The 15,147-nt window shown below is 50.8% G+C and overlaps 1 protein-coding gene across 1 annotated transcript in view; it reads left to right on the forward strand.

Annotated features, from left to right (window-relative positions):
- The window catches only part of LOC119958255 (sentrin-specific protease 2-like), a 145,106-nt gene that overhangs the window by 67,471 nt on the left and 62,488 nt on the right, over positions 1 to 15,147 (forward strand). Inside the window, exon 10 of the mRNA XM_038786692.1 lies at positions 6,708 to 6,789. Within this exon, the coding sequence (XP_038642620.1) occupies positions 6,708 to 6,789 (82 nt within the window). The remainder of the gene's footprint in view (positions 1 to 6,707; positions 6,790 to 15,147) is intronic.

The following is a 15,147-nucleotide window of genomic DNA, read 5'->3' on the forward strand; positions in this document are numbered from 1 at the left end:
TGGTGCCGATGTCATCACCAGGCTCCGCACTGCGGTCGCCATCCTAGCAGTGTTGGCCTCGGTGCCACTCATTACCTGTGTTATCTCCTGCACCCGCAGCTTCTGTACTCCTCCAAGTAGCTATGGATCTGCTGCAGCGACGCTGACATTTCCCCCTGAATGTCCCAGCCGCTCCCTTTGTCTCTGTCAGCTCCAGGTAACCCACTTCCATAAGCTCAGCATCAAGCTGGGACTTAGCTGGGTCCTGTGATACAGCAGCCCTCTGACTGCTGTCTTGCCTGGAGGTTCCTGCATGTGAGATGTGCATCATCGGCAGTGCTATACGCACCACTTTGTGCCCAAGAAGTCTGTCCACTAACGTTTCCCAGCGAGGTGTGTGTATCTGGGCTGGTGGAGGATGGGGATGACAGCTGTGCAACTATAACAGTTGCATCCTCGGAGCTCTCTGAGGTGTTCTCCTTGGAGTCAGGAGAGGGAGGCCACCAGGGATGGTCCGGCTCCATTGGCTGGAGGACCTGCAGGAGAATGAACATGTGGTCAGTGGGAGCGATGGGTCAGTCAGTAAGGCAATCACTACTCAGGTTTGACAGGTCCTCCAGGTGGAGCCCGGTGGTTCCTCATTTCTGCGGCGTCTGACAGCCTCTGTGTGGGTGACCGCCCTGTCCTTGGCCACCGCAGTCACCTCCAGGGCATGCTCCTCGAAGGAGGTGAGGATTCTTATGTCCGACACCCCACCGCCAGTCTGGGCCCTCTCCTGACGATTGAGGGAGAGCTTTTTCTGAGGAGACACAGAGAGGGCATCGTTAGCCACACACGTGGTTCACAATCGGGGGGGTTGGGGGTTATGGGTGTGTGTGGGAAGGGGGGTGGTGGAGTAAGGGCTGGGGTTGCATGGAGAGTTGGGGGGGTGGATACTTCCTTGGCCAGGGGTGTTGGTGTCTACTCACTCATGCTCCCGGTGTAGCTCATTGACCTTTTTCATGCACTGAAGACCTGTCCTTCTGGTCATAAACCCCGAGCTGACTGCTGCTGACACCTCATCCCACTGGCTGCCCTGTGGCTCACTCTCCGGGACCCTCGAGGGAACGGGACTTCCCTCCTGGCCTCTGCAGTGTCTAGCAACCTCCCTGGGTCATCGTCCCCGAATCTTGGGGTTGGTCTCCTCGGCGCCGTTGTTGTGAGCTGGCTGGGGTTGACTGAGCAAATGCAGCTTAAGTGCTGCTCGACCTAGTTAGCGGGATCTGGCGAGCGCGGTCCCGGAGAATCAGCTGCCATGCCGTCATTTGTGGTGAGAAGCCCATGTGGCCTCGTTAAGTAGACCAATTAACGTTGAATAGTGTTGGGCCTCGCCGGGCCAAGTGCCATGAAGCTCGCGGCAGTTTGCGCTCGCTACAACACTTGGGCACGATTCTCCGGAAAGATTTCCAAATGTTGGCCATAACATTTCTAAATCTACTATTAAGTTGTTTTCCTCTGTATTACTTAGTTTAGATTCCATGAGTCAGTAAAACTCTGCTTTTTAAGTGAAAAATATCAGTGCCAGTTGGCATTGTATTTCGAACTATAAGGTGTTTTGAAACATTAGCCTTTAGCATAGCTAGAGCTTCCTGATGCAACAATTTAATTATTTAATTTAAGCGAATTAAAACATCGACAGAAAAGTTTCCTTACTTCAATCTGGTAGATGGTATATGGAGGAATCACTGCTTTTCTTGCTTCATATTTATAATCAAGGCCTGGGTGTACAGGGCACAATTTAAAAAATTGAAGATGACGCAAACCTTGAAAGCATTGTGAATGGTGAGGAGGGTACTGATAGATTTCAAGAGGATATCAATAGGCTGGTGCAATAGGCAGACACATTAAATTCAATGTAGAGAAGTGTGAAGTGATACATTTTGGTCAGAGAACGAGGAGAGGTGACACAAAATAAAGCAGTGTTCTGCAAACTTTTTTCCGGGGACCCATTTTTACCAACCGGCCGACCTGAGCGACCCACACCGGCCGACCTGAGCGACCCACACCGGCCGACCTGCGCGACCCACCATTTTCTCTCACCTTGTTCGCTGCTGACAAAACTGGAGGAAATGGTTTTGGGTCCATTTGGCCCCAATGGTCCCTTTGGCCCTCGTACACGCTCCTCCAATAGAACCTGTTGGATGAAGGTGAAGCATTCCGGTGTCGGAAAGTATGGAGTCTCCTTCTATCCAAAGTTCTAATTTTTTTCCTGTAAAGTTTTATCAAATAAACCCCCGCCCCGATCTTGTGTAAAAAAAAATAAAATGAGTAAAATAAATGAAACAAATGAATAAAACCCCCCAGAACTTATAAAAAAAATGAACAAATAAAATAAATGAAAAAATAAAACTAAATGAATAAAATAAATGAATAAAAACCACTACAAAACTTGTAAAGCAAAAGCTGCAAACCATTTTTAAAATTGCAGCCGCACTGCGCATGTGTGCCCGATTTGCTCATGCACACCGATCATCATGCGCAATGCGGCTGATTTTAAAAAAATCTGTTCGCGGAATGCGCATGCACGTCGATTGTCGCGCCCCAACTTTGAAGAACACTGAAATAAAGGATACAATTCTAAAGGGAATGCAGGAGCAGAGGGAGCTGGGTGTATATGTGCCTAACTCATTGAAGGTGGTAGGGCAGTTTGAGAAATCAGTTAATAAATCATACAAAATCCTGCACTTATTCATTGGGGCACAGAGTACAAAATCAAGTAAGTCACACACTGGTTAGCCTCAACGGGAAGGAGGTGCAGGTTTTGGAAAGTGTGCAGAAAAGATTTACAAGAATGGTTCTGACCATGAGAACCTTCAGTTATGTGGATAGATTGGGGCTGTTCTCATTGGAGAACAGAGATTGAGAGAAGATTTGTTAGACTTGTTCAAAATCATGAAAGGTCTAGAGAGTGTAAATGGGAAGAAACTGTTCCAATTGACAGAAGGTGAAGAACCAGAGACTACCTGAGGAAAAACCTCTTTCTGCAACATATTTAATTGTGGTTTCCAAAAGGGAACAGGATGACTACCTGAAGACAAAAGATTTAACTGTGGTACAGAGAAACGGCCGAGAAGTGGGACTAACTGAGTTGCTGTTGCAGTGTGCTGAATGGCCGTCTGCATTGTAACCATTCAGTAATTCCGGTAGAGATACATTAAAGCAAGTTGATAAATACTTGAGAAAGAATGAAGTTGAAGATTACACTGATATTGTGATCAAGAAGAGTGGGAAGAAGCTTGTGGGGAACATATACACCAACAAAAATGGGATAGATCAAATTAACTTTATCTGTGCTGCAAATTCTATGAAAACTGCCAGCGGGGTACACACTCTCTCACTGCCCCCTCACGTTCTCTCTGACCGCCCCCTCGCGTTCTCTCTCCACTGCCCCCTCGCGTTCTCTCTCACTGCCCCCTCACGTTCTCTCTGACCGTCCCCTTGCGTTCTCTCTCACCGCCCCCCTCGCGTTTCTCTCTCACCGCCCCCTCGCGTTCTCTCTCACTGCCCCTCACGTTCTCTCTGACCGTCCCCTTGCGTTCTATCTCACCGACCCCTCGCGTTCTCTCTCATGCCCCTCGCATTCTCTCTCACCGCCCCCTCGCGTTCTAACCTCACCGCCCCCTCGCGTTCTCTCTCACTGCCCCTTCGCGGTCTCTCTCACCGCCCCCTCGCGTTCTCTCTCACCGCCCCCCTTCGCGTTCTCTCTCACCCACCCCCCTCGCGTTCTCTCTCACTGCTCCCTCACGTTCTCTCTTCCTGCCCCCTCGCGTTCTCTCTCACTGCCCCCTCGCGTTCTCTCTCACTGCCCCCTCGCGTTCTCTCTCACCGCCCCCTCGCGTTCTCTCTCACCGCCCCCTCGCGTTCTCTCTCACCGCCCCCTCGCATTCTCTCTCACTGCCCCTTCGCATTCTCTCTCACCACTCCCTCGCATTCTCTCTCACTGCCCCCCCTCGCGTTCCCTCTCACTGCCCCCTCGCATTCTCTCTCACTGCCCCCTCGCATTCTCTCTCACTGCCCCCTCGCATTCTCTCTCACTGCCCCCTCGCGTTCTCTCTCACTGCCCCCTCGCGTTCTCTCTCACCGTCCCCTCGCGTTCTCTCTCACCGCCCCCTCGCGTTCCCCCTCACCGTCCCCTTGCGTTCTCCCTCACCGTCGCCTCGCGTTCCCTCTCCCCGCACCCTCGTGTTCCCTCTCCCCACCCCCTCGTGTTCCCTCTCCCCGCCCCCTCGTGTTCCCTCTCCCCACCCCCTCGTGTTCCCTCTCACCATCCCCTCGCGTTCTCTCTCACCATCCCCTCGCGTTCCCCCTCACCGTCCCCTCGCGTTCTCTCTCACCGACCCTTCGCGTTCTCTCTCACCGCCCCCTTGCGTTCTCTCTCACCGCCCCCTCGCGTTCTCTCTCACCGCCCCGTCGCGTTCTCTCTCACTGCTCCCTCGCATTCTCTCTCCCCGCCCCCTCGCGTTCTCTCTCACTGCCCCCTCGCGTTCTCTCTCACTGCCCCCAGCGTTCTCTCTGACCGTCCCCGTGCGTTCTCTCTCACCGCCCCCTCGCGTTCTCTCTCCCCACCCCCTCGTGTTCCCTCTCCCCGTCCCCTCGCGTTCCCTCTCCCCGTCCCCTCGCGTTCCCTCTCCCCGTCCCCTCGCGTTCCCTCTCCCCACCCCCTCGTGTTCCCTTCCCCGCCCCCCCTCGCGTTCTCCCTCACCGCCCCCTCGCGTTCTCTCTCCCGCCCCCTCGTGTTCTCTCTCCACCGTCGCCTCGTGTTCCCCCTCTCCACCCCCTCGCGTTCCCCCTCATCGTCCCCTCGCGTTCCCCCTCACCGTCCCCTCGCGTTCTCTCTCGCCCCCCCCTCGCGTTCTCTCTCACCGTTGCCTCGTGTTCCCTCTCCCCGCCCCCTCGCGTCCCCTCTCCCCACCCCCTCGCGTCCCCTCTCCCCACCCCCTCGTGTTCCCTCTCCCCGCCCCCTCGCGTTCCCTCTCCCCGCCCCCTCGCGTTCCCTCTCACCGTCCCCTCGTGTTCGCTCTCACCGTCTCCTCGCGTTTCCCCCTCACCGTCCCCCTCGCGTTCCCCCTCACCGTCCCTTGCGTTCCCCCTCACGTCCCCTCGCGTTCCCCCTCACCGTCCCCTTCCGTTTTCCTCTAACCGGCCCCCTCGCGTTCCCTCTAAACCGCTCCCTCGCGTTCTTTCTCCCGCCCACCTCGCGTTCTCTCTCCGCCCCCTCGCGTTCTCTCTCCCGCCCCCTCGCGTTCTCTCTCCCGCCCCCTCGCGTTCTCCTCTCACCGCCCCATCGCGTTCTCTCTCGCCGCCCCCCTCGCGTTTCTCTCGCCGGTCCCCTCGTGTTCTCTCTCCCGCCCCCTCGCGTTGTTCTCCCTCACCGCCCCCTCGCGTTCTCTCTCGCCGCCCCCCCGTCGCGTTTCTCTCACCGCCCCCTCGTGTTCTCCCTCGCCGGCCCTCGATTCTCTCTCGCCGCCCCCTCGCATTCTCTCTCGCCGACCACCTCGCGTTCCCTCTCGCTGCCTCTTCGCGTTCTCTCTCACGCCTATCCCCATTATCACTCACGGCCACCTCGCGTTCTCTCTCCAGCCCCCTCGCGTTCTCTCTCAACACCCCCTCCGCGTTGCCTCTCCTCTCACCGCCCCCTCGCGTTGCCTCTCCTCTCACCGCCCCTCGCGTTGCCTCTCCTCTCACCGCACCCTCGTGTTGCCCTCTCCTCTCACCGCACCCTTGCGTTGCCCTCTCCTCTCACCGCCCCCCTCGCGTTGCCTCTCCTCCTCACCGCCCCCTCGTGTTGCCTCTCCTCTCACCCGCCCCCTCGCGTTGCCTCTCCTCTCACCGCGCCCCCTCGCGTTGCCTCTCTCCTCTCACTGCCCCATCGACGTTGCCTCTCCTCTCACCGCCCCCTCGCGTTGCCTCTCCTCTCACCGCCCCCCTCGCGTTGCCTCTCCTCTCACCGCCCCCCCGCGTTGCCTCTCCTCTCACTGCCACCCTCGTGTTGCCTCTTCTCTCATCAACCCCTTCGCGCTCCCCGCCGCACATTCCTTTCCACCGCACTATGCACCCCGGCGCACACACTGACCGCTTGCTCTGCCCAACCCCTCTGCACTCACTGCTGGTAGGCCTACTAACACAGCTAGCAACCAGCCTGTGATTAGATCTTTACAGCATTTTAAAACATATAAGTTACTTGAATGCTCAGGTTTGACGGCCACATTGAGTTTACAAGTCTGCTTGAATCAAAAGCGCTTCTCCGCACAGATTAAAATTGGCGGTGAAGAGTCACCTCGCCTCGGCCAACACTGTTGGCAGTGCAGACCTATTTCTGTCACAGATCAACGCTGGTAGAGTAGACTTCCTGCACTGTGGGCCATGAATACAGTGCGTTTGATCAGAGGGCATGAGGATTAATTGCTGGCAGGAGAGCGTTGGGGGATGTGGATAATGATAAGAGAAAGATTCTTCGACATTGCATTAACTTGGACTGTGCCTGGGGTGAGCAGCTGAAGTTAGCGATGGTGAAAATGTATATCAGGGTGTCACAGGAAGAATCGTCCCAATAGAAAGGAGGCGCAAGATGGGAAGATTGATGTTTTATGAAATCGTGACTGAAATTTCAAAAAAATAGACTGACAGTTGTGAAGGGCTGGTGAAGTGGGAAGATCAAGACTAACTTGGATAATTATGTTGACCGATAGGCAGATTTGGTCTGATGATCAGTCCAAGGTCCTGCAGATGACTGGAGGAAACCCAACTGCGAGAATGAAAGAACATAACGTGGTAAGGAATGTTTCTTGGATTTAACTTGATAGAATTGTGGCAAAGTGCCTTAAAACTATTGGGCAGCAGGTTTTGGGTCTTTACACTTGAAAGTGGAATGGTTAGCTTTAATGTGAAATCATATGTAGGAGAAGAGTATTTAACTTGGCAAAAGTTAGCAGCTTTAACCATTGAATAGCTTGAAAAACAAGTACAAAGACTCAAGGGGCGCGATTCTCCCCCCCCCCCCCCCCAAAACGGCGTGCCGCGTTTACGACAGGCCGCTCGGAGAATCGCCGCTCGCCGTTTCTAACGATCGAAGTGGCCTGCCCAATACGACCGGTTCACGACGGCGCCAACCACACCTGGTCGCTGCCGGCGTGAACAGCGTGCGAATGCTGCGTGTGCGGCCTGTGGGGGGGGGGGGGGGGGGGTGGAGGATCGAGCACCAGGGGGGTGCACAGTGGGGGTCTGGCCCGAGATCGGTGCCCACCGATCGGCGGGCCGGCGTCTCTAAAAGACGCACTCTTTTCCCTCCGCCGCCCCGCAAAATCAATCCTCCATGTCTTGCGGGGCGCCCGCGGGGAGGACGGCAACCGCGCATGCGCGGCTTGGCGCCGGCCAACCTGTGCATGCACGGGTGACGTCATTTAAGCGCCTCCGGCCGCGTCATTTAGGTGGCGCCGCTTTGACACGGGCGCCAAGGCCCGGCGTGCGAAATTGACGCGGCGCCTCTCCTAGCCCCCTGGGGGTGGGAGAATAGGGGGCGAGGAGCGGCCCTCCGACGCCGGAGTGAAACACTCCGGTTTCACTCCGCCGTCGGCACTTAGTCTCCCGTTGGGAGAATCACGCCCGAGGTGCTAAAAATGCTGCGTGAGCACTTCGATTTCACCTCTGAATTAGAACATCCATAGAATAGAACCACTACCTTGCAGAAGGAGGCCATTTCAGCCCATTGGGTCCGCTCTCCGAAAGAGCATCCAACAAAGCTCATTCCCTTACCCTATCCCCATAACCCCATAAACATAGAAACAGAAAATTGGAGCAAGAGGAGGCCATTCGATCCCATCGAGCCTGCTCCGCCATTCAATTCAGATTTTGCCTAATCATCCAACGCAATAGCCTAATTCCCCCCCCCCCCCAACACACATATCCTTTGATCCCCTTCGCTCCAAGTGCTATATCTAACTGCTTCTTGAAAACAGTGTTTTGGCCTCAACTACTTCCTGTGGTAATAAATTCTCTGTCCTAAATGGTCTACCCTGTATTCTCAGGACTGTGACCCCTGGCTCTGGGCGCTCCCACCATCGGGAACATATTTCTTGCATCTACCCTATCTAGTCCTATTAGAATTTTATAGGTTTCTATGAGATCCTCCCTCATTCTTCTGAACTCCAGTGAGTACAATCCTAACCGACTCAATCTCTCCTCACACGTCAGTCCTGCCATCCCAGGAATCAGTCTGATAAACCTTTGCAGCACTCCCTCTTTAGCAAGAATATTCTTCCTCAGATAAGGAGACCAAAACGGCGCACAATATTCCAGGTGTGGCATCACCAAGGCACCGTATAATTGCAGCAAGACATCCCTGCTCCTGTACTCAATTCTTCTCTCAATGAAGGCTTGCATACTATTTGCCTTCTTTACCGCCTGCTGTACCTGCAGACTTACCTTTGATGACTTATGTATGAGGATACCCATGTCTCGTTGTACATTCCCCTCTCTAATTTATGGCCTTTCAGATAATAGTCTGCCTTCCCATTTTTGCTACCAAAGTGGATTAACTTGCAGTTATCCAAATTATATTGCAACTGGCAATCATTTGCCCACCCACTCAATTTTTCGAAATCACACTGTAGGATCTCTGCATTCTCCTGACAGCTTCCCCCATCGCCCAACTTTCTGTAACCTGAAAATTTGGAGAAATTACATTTTGTTCACTCATCTAAATGACGAATATACATTGTAAATACCTGGGGTCCAAGCACCCTGCGTTACCCCACTAGTCACTGCCAACTTGAAAGGGACTCTTTCATTCTTGGGCGGCACGGTGGTGCAGTGGTTAGCACTGCTGCCTACGGCGCTGAGGACAAGGGTTTGATCCTGGACCTGGGTCACTGACCGTGTGGAGTTTGCACATTCTCCCCATGTCTACGTGGATCTCACCCACACAACCCAAAGGTGTGCAGGTTAGGTGGATTTGCCATGCTAAATTGCTTCTTAATTGGAAAACAAGTAATTGGATCCTGTAAAAAAAAAAAATTTTAAGACCTGTTAATTCATACCTCTTTGTTTCCTGTCTGCCTACTAGTTTTCTATCCATCTCAAACCATTACCCCCACTGGCTCCCCCTCATTAACTCCACTAGTTACAGCCTTGAAGAATTCAAGTAAATTTCCCCTTCGTAAATCCATGCTGACTCTGCGATCCTGCCACTGTTTTCTCTCTGCCTCCCATTTAAATAGTGAGCTATATTAGCTGCTCTCCAATCTTTAGGAACTGTCCCAGAGTCTATAGAATCCTGGAAGATGACCACCAATGCATCCACTATTTCTAGAGCCATTCCTTAAGTACTCAGGGATGTAGATTATCAGATCCTGGGGATTTATCAGCCTTCAGTCCCATCAATTTCCCTAACACCATTTCTCTACTAATATTGATCTTCTTCAGTTCCTCTCTCTCAGTAAACTCTGCGTACTCCAACATTTCTGGTATCTTATTTTTGTTCTCATTTTGAGCACAGAACCAAAGTATGTATTGATTGTTCAGATATTTCTTCTTCCCCATTATAAATTTCCCTGTTTGTGACTGTAAGGGACCTACATTTGTCTTCACCAATCTTTTTCTCTTCATGTACCTATAGAAACTTTTAGTCAGTTTTTATGTTCCCAGCAAGCTTACTCTTGTACTCTATCTTTTCCTTTTTAATCAATCCCTTAGTTCTTCTTTGCTGAATTCTAAACTACTCCCAATCCTCAGACCTGTTGTTTTTCTTGGCCAATTTGTAAGCTTCTTCCTTGGATCGAATGCTATCTCTAATTTCCCTTGTAAGCCATGGATTGACCACCTTTTCTGTTTTACTTTTGTGCTAGACAGGAATAAGCAATTGTTGCAGTTCCCCATGTGCTTTTTGAATGTTTGCCATTGCCTGTCCACATTCACCCGTTTAAGTAATGTTTCCCAATTGATTATAGCCCACCTAACCTGCACATCTTTGGGCACACAACGGGGCAATTTAGCATGGCCAATTTTCCTAATCTGCACATTTTTGGACTATGGGAGGAAACCGGAGCACCCGGAGGAAACCCACGCAGACACGGGGAGAATGTGCAAACTACACACAGAGAGTCAGCCAAGGCCAGAATTGCACCCATAGAACATGTAGAAAATACAAAATGTGAATAATGAAATGAAAATGAAAATCGCTTACTGTCACGAGTAGATAGAGAAATACAGCACAGAACAGGCCCTTCGGCCCACGATGTTGCGCCAAACTTTTGTCCTAGGTTAATCAAAGAATTTTGGACAATTTTCATGGCCAATCCACCCAACCTGCACATCTTTGGACTGTGGGAAGAAACCGGAGTACCCGGAGGAAACCCACGCAGTCACGGGGAGTATGTGCAGACTCCACACAGACAGTGACCCAAGTCGAAATCGAACTTGGGACCCTGGAGCTGTGAAGCAATTGTGCTATCCACAATGCTACCGTGCTGCCCTTAAGAAGTTAACCTACACTCCATTATTCTACCCTAATTCATGTACCTATCCAATAGCCGCTTGAAGGTCCCTAACGTTTCCGACTCAACTACTTCCACAGGCAGTGCATTCCATGCCCCCACTACTCTCTGGGTAAAGAACCTACCTCTGACATCCCCTCTATATCTTCCACCAGTTATCTTAAATTTATGTCCTCTTGTAATGGTGTGTTCCACCCGGGGAAAAAGTCTCTGACTGTCTACTCTATCTATTCCCCTAATCATCTTATAAACCTCTATCAAGTTGCCCCTCATCCTTCTCCGTTCTAATGAGAAAAGGCCTAGCGCCCTCAACCTTTCCTCGTATGACCTACTCTCCATTCCAGGCAACATCCCGGTAAATCCCCTTTGCACCTTTTCCAAAGCTTCCTCATCCTTCCTAAAATGAGGTGACCAGAACAGCACACAGTACTCCAAATGTGGCCTGACCAAGGTTTTGTACAGCTGCATCATCACCTCACGGCTCTTAAATTCAATCCCTCTGCTAATGAACGCTAGCACACCATAGGCCTTCTTCACAGCTCTATCCACTTGAGTGGCAACTTTCAAAGATCTATGAACATAGACCCCAAGATCTCTTTGCTCCTCCACATTGCCAAGAATCCTACCGTTAACCCTGTATTCCGCATTCATATTTGTCCTTCCAAAATGGACAATCTCACACTTGTCAGGGTTAAACTCCAACTGCCACTTTTCAGCCCAGCTCTGCATTCTATCTATGTCTCTTTGAAGCCGACAACAGCCCTCCTCACTATCCACAACTCCACCAATCTTCGTAGCATCTGCAAATTTACTGACCCACCCTTCAACTCCCTCATCCAAGTCGTTAATGAAAATCACAAACAGCAGAGGACCCAGAACTGATCCCTGCGGTACACCACTGATAACTGGGCTCCAGGTTGAATATTTGCCATTCACCACCACTCTCTGTCTTCTATCAGTTAGCCAGTTTGTTATCCAACTGGCCAAATTTCCCACTATCCCATGCCTCCTTACTTTCTGCACAAGCCTACAATGGGGAACCTTATCAAATGCCTTACTAAAATCCATGTACACTACATCCACTGCTTCACCTTCATCCACATGCTTGGTCACCTCCTCAAAGATGTCAATAAGACTTGTAAGGCAAGACCTACCCCTCACAAATCCGTGCTGACTATCCCTAATCAAGCAGTTCCTTTCCAGATGCTCAGAAATCCTATCCCTCAGTACCCTTTCCATTACTTTGCCTACCACCGAAGTAAGACTAACTGGCCTGTAATTCCCAGGGTTATCCCTATTCCCTTTCCTATTTCTGACTTCAACCCATATTACCTCAGTAGGCAGATCCCCCTCGAACTGCTTTTCTGCAGCTGTTATACTATCTCTAATTAACAATGCCACCCCCCACCTTTTTTACCATCCTCCCTAATCTTGTTGAAACATCTATAACCAGGGACCTCCAACAACCATTTCTGCCCCTCTTCTATCCAAGTTTCTGTGATGGCCACCACATCGTAGTCCCAAGTACCGATCTATGCCTTAAGTTCACCCACCTTATTCCTGATGCTTCTTGCATTAAAGTATACACACTTCAACCCATCTCCTTGCCTGCAAGTACTCTCCTTTGTCAGTGTTACCTTCCCCACTGCATCATTACGTGCTTTGGCGTCCTGAATATCGGCTTCCTTAGTTGCTGGACTACAAATCCGGTTCCCATTCCCCTGCCAAATTAGTTTAAACCCTCCCGAAGAGTACTAGAAAACCTCCCCCCCAGGGATATTGGTGCCTCTCTGGTTCAGATGCAACCTGTCCTGCTTGTACAGGTCCCACCTTCCCCAGAATCCGCTCCAATTATCCAAATACCTGAAGCCCTCCCTCCTACACCATTCCTGCAGCCACGTGTTCAACTGCACTCTCTCCCTATTCCTCGCTATCACGTGGCACTGGCAACAAACCAGAGATGACAACTCTGTCTGTCCTGGCCTTTAACTTCCAGCCTAACTCCCTAAACTTGTTTATTACCTCCACACCCTTTTTCCTACCTACGTCGTTGGTACCAATGTGCACCACGACTTCTGGCTGCTCACCCTACCCCTTCAGGATCCTGAAGACACGATCCGAGACATCCCTGGCCCTGGCACCCGGGAGGTAACATACCTTTCGGGAGTCTCGCTCGCGACCACAGAATCTCCTATCTATTCCCCTAACCATTGAATCTCCTATTACTATTGCTTTTCTATGCTCCCCCCTTCCCTTCTGAGCCCCAGAGCCAGACTCAGTGCCAGAGACCTGGCCGCTGGGGCCTTCCCCCGGTAGGTCATCCCCCCCCAACAGCATCCAAAACGGTATACTTGTTTTGAAGGGGAACGGCCATGAGGGATCCCTGCACTGTCTGCCTGTTAGTTTTCTTTCCCCTGACTGTAACCCAGCTACTCATGTCCAGTACCTTTGGTGTGGCTACCTCCCTGTAACTCTTCTCAATAACCCCCTCTGCCTCCCGGATGATTCGAAGTTCATCCAGCTCCAGCTCCAGTACCTTAACACAGTCTCGCTGGAGCTGGGTGCACTTCCCGCAGGTATAGTCAGCGGGGACACCAGTGGTTTCCCTCACCACCCACATCCTACAGGAGGAGCATGCAACTGCCCTAGCCTCCATCCCCTCTTACTTTACAGAATTAGCTGCCCTAATTAGACTTCAATGAAGTTACTGTGAAAAGCCCCTAGTCGCCACATTCTGGCACCTGTTGGGGGAGGCTGTTACGGGAATCGAACCGTGCTGCTGGCCTGCTTGGTCTGCTTTAAAAGCCAGCGATTTAGCCCAGTGTGCTAAACAGCCCCTGTTTGCCCCTAAATGAGTTACCTTAGCTAAAATGTGCCTGGAAGAGTGATTAGAGCTAGGACTCTTAAGCAAAAGAAAGGAAAATAGAGAGTGAGAAGGAATAAAAGGAGGAAAGAAAAGACCTAAGTGATGGGAAGAGAGGGAGACAAAAATGGAAGGAGAAGGCGTTAGAATTCCAAGAAAGGAAGATAGAACAAGATTTCCAGAGAGAGAAAAACAAGAAGGAGTTTAGGCAGCTCGAACTAAATAGGAAAAGGCCACTATACCCAGTGAAAGCACATCCTAGTGAGATAAATTACCCTAGCTCAGGATCGAGTTCTGAACTCTTTAAAGTACTTCCAATCGATGCCAATGTGAGATGAGTGGGATGTGGAAGCATTTTTACTCCCATTAGAAAAGGTAAAGCAGTTGTAGTGGCCAGTTGAGGTTTGGACCCTTCTACTGTAAAACACGAAAAGCCCATGGAATTCAATCCCCGTTGTCTGACAAGAGCTCACCAAACTATAGGATTAATAGAATGTTCTATTCTCGGTGCGTGCGAGCTGTTCCTGGGGGTGTACCGCAAAAAACTCTGAATCTTAAAAAAGCAGACTGGACAAACTTATAAAATGTTAAGCAACTTGCTGTTTACTGATGGGTACAGCTACATAAGATAGATTCTACCTATGAGAGCCTCAGAGAAGTGATTCTCCTCAATAAGTTCAAACTTCTTGTTGTAACCCCAATAGGTCCCATGATCAGGACCATGTGGTTTCACATGACCTCCCCGGAATATGAATTTCCCCTTAAAGGGAGCCGGGCTTCCACTTAACAAGGTGAGCCAAAGCGGCATAAAAACCCCGGCCTGGTTACAGGTTGAGGAAGGAGACGCTTAGGGGAGTGGAGGAGTATTTGGAATTGTATTGTAAATCTTGTTCGTAATATATACAGCCTATGTTACTTACCATGGATTCAGCACCTCTCTTTGCATAAAAATTCACGTCAAGGAGCAAAGAGTTTCAAAACCCAGAGAAACAGCCATAGGACTATAATCGGACGGCACAATGGCCCTATTGCCTCTTAGCGCCAGGGTTCCGGATTCAATTCCGGCCTCGGGTGACTGTGTGGATTTTGCACTTTTTCCTTGTGTCTCCATGGGTTTCCTCCGAGTGCTCCAGTTTTCTCCCACAGTCCAAAGATGTGCAGGTTAAGTGGATTGGCCAGAATAAATTGCTCCTTAATGTCCAAAAGGTTGGGTTGGGTTGCTGCATTGTGGGGATAGAGTGAAGACCCGACCCTGTGTGGGGTGCTCTTTTAGAGGGTTATTGCAGACTCGATGGGCCAAATGGCCTCCTTCTGCACTGTACGGATTCTATGACACCATAAATTTATCCATAAACCTCTAGCTCAAAATAATCTTTTTAAAAAAAATATTTTTATTCTCCTTTTCCACATTTTCTCCCGAATTTACACCCACCAACAATAAACAATAATCAGCAACAAATATGTCAAACTCCATAACAATAACAATTCCATCCTCCCACCAAACCCCAAACATCAGCCCGCATGTTTACATAAACAAATGACAAAAAGGAATCCTGGATTACCCATAGTCATCCTTAATATACACAGCCCCCCTCCCCCCAACCCTCCCCCCAACCCTCCCACACATTCCCCCCCAACTAATGTTCAATGTTATCCAGTTCTTGAAAGTGCATAATTAATAGCGCCCATGACTTGTGGAACCCCTCTGAGCTTCCCCTCAGTTCGAACTTAACCTTCTCAGGGGTCAAGTATTCCAAGAGGTCCCGTCGCCACGCC

Source organism: Scyliorhinus canicula, chromosome 2 (genome assembly GCF_902713615.1).
Source record: "Scyliorhinus canicula chromosome 2, sScyCan1.1, whole genome shotgun sequence".
Classification (NCBI taxonomy): domain Eukaryota; kingdom Metazoa; phylum Chordata; class Chondrichthyes; order Carcharhiniformes; family Scyliorhinidae; genus Scyliorhinus; species Scyliorhinus canicula.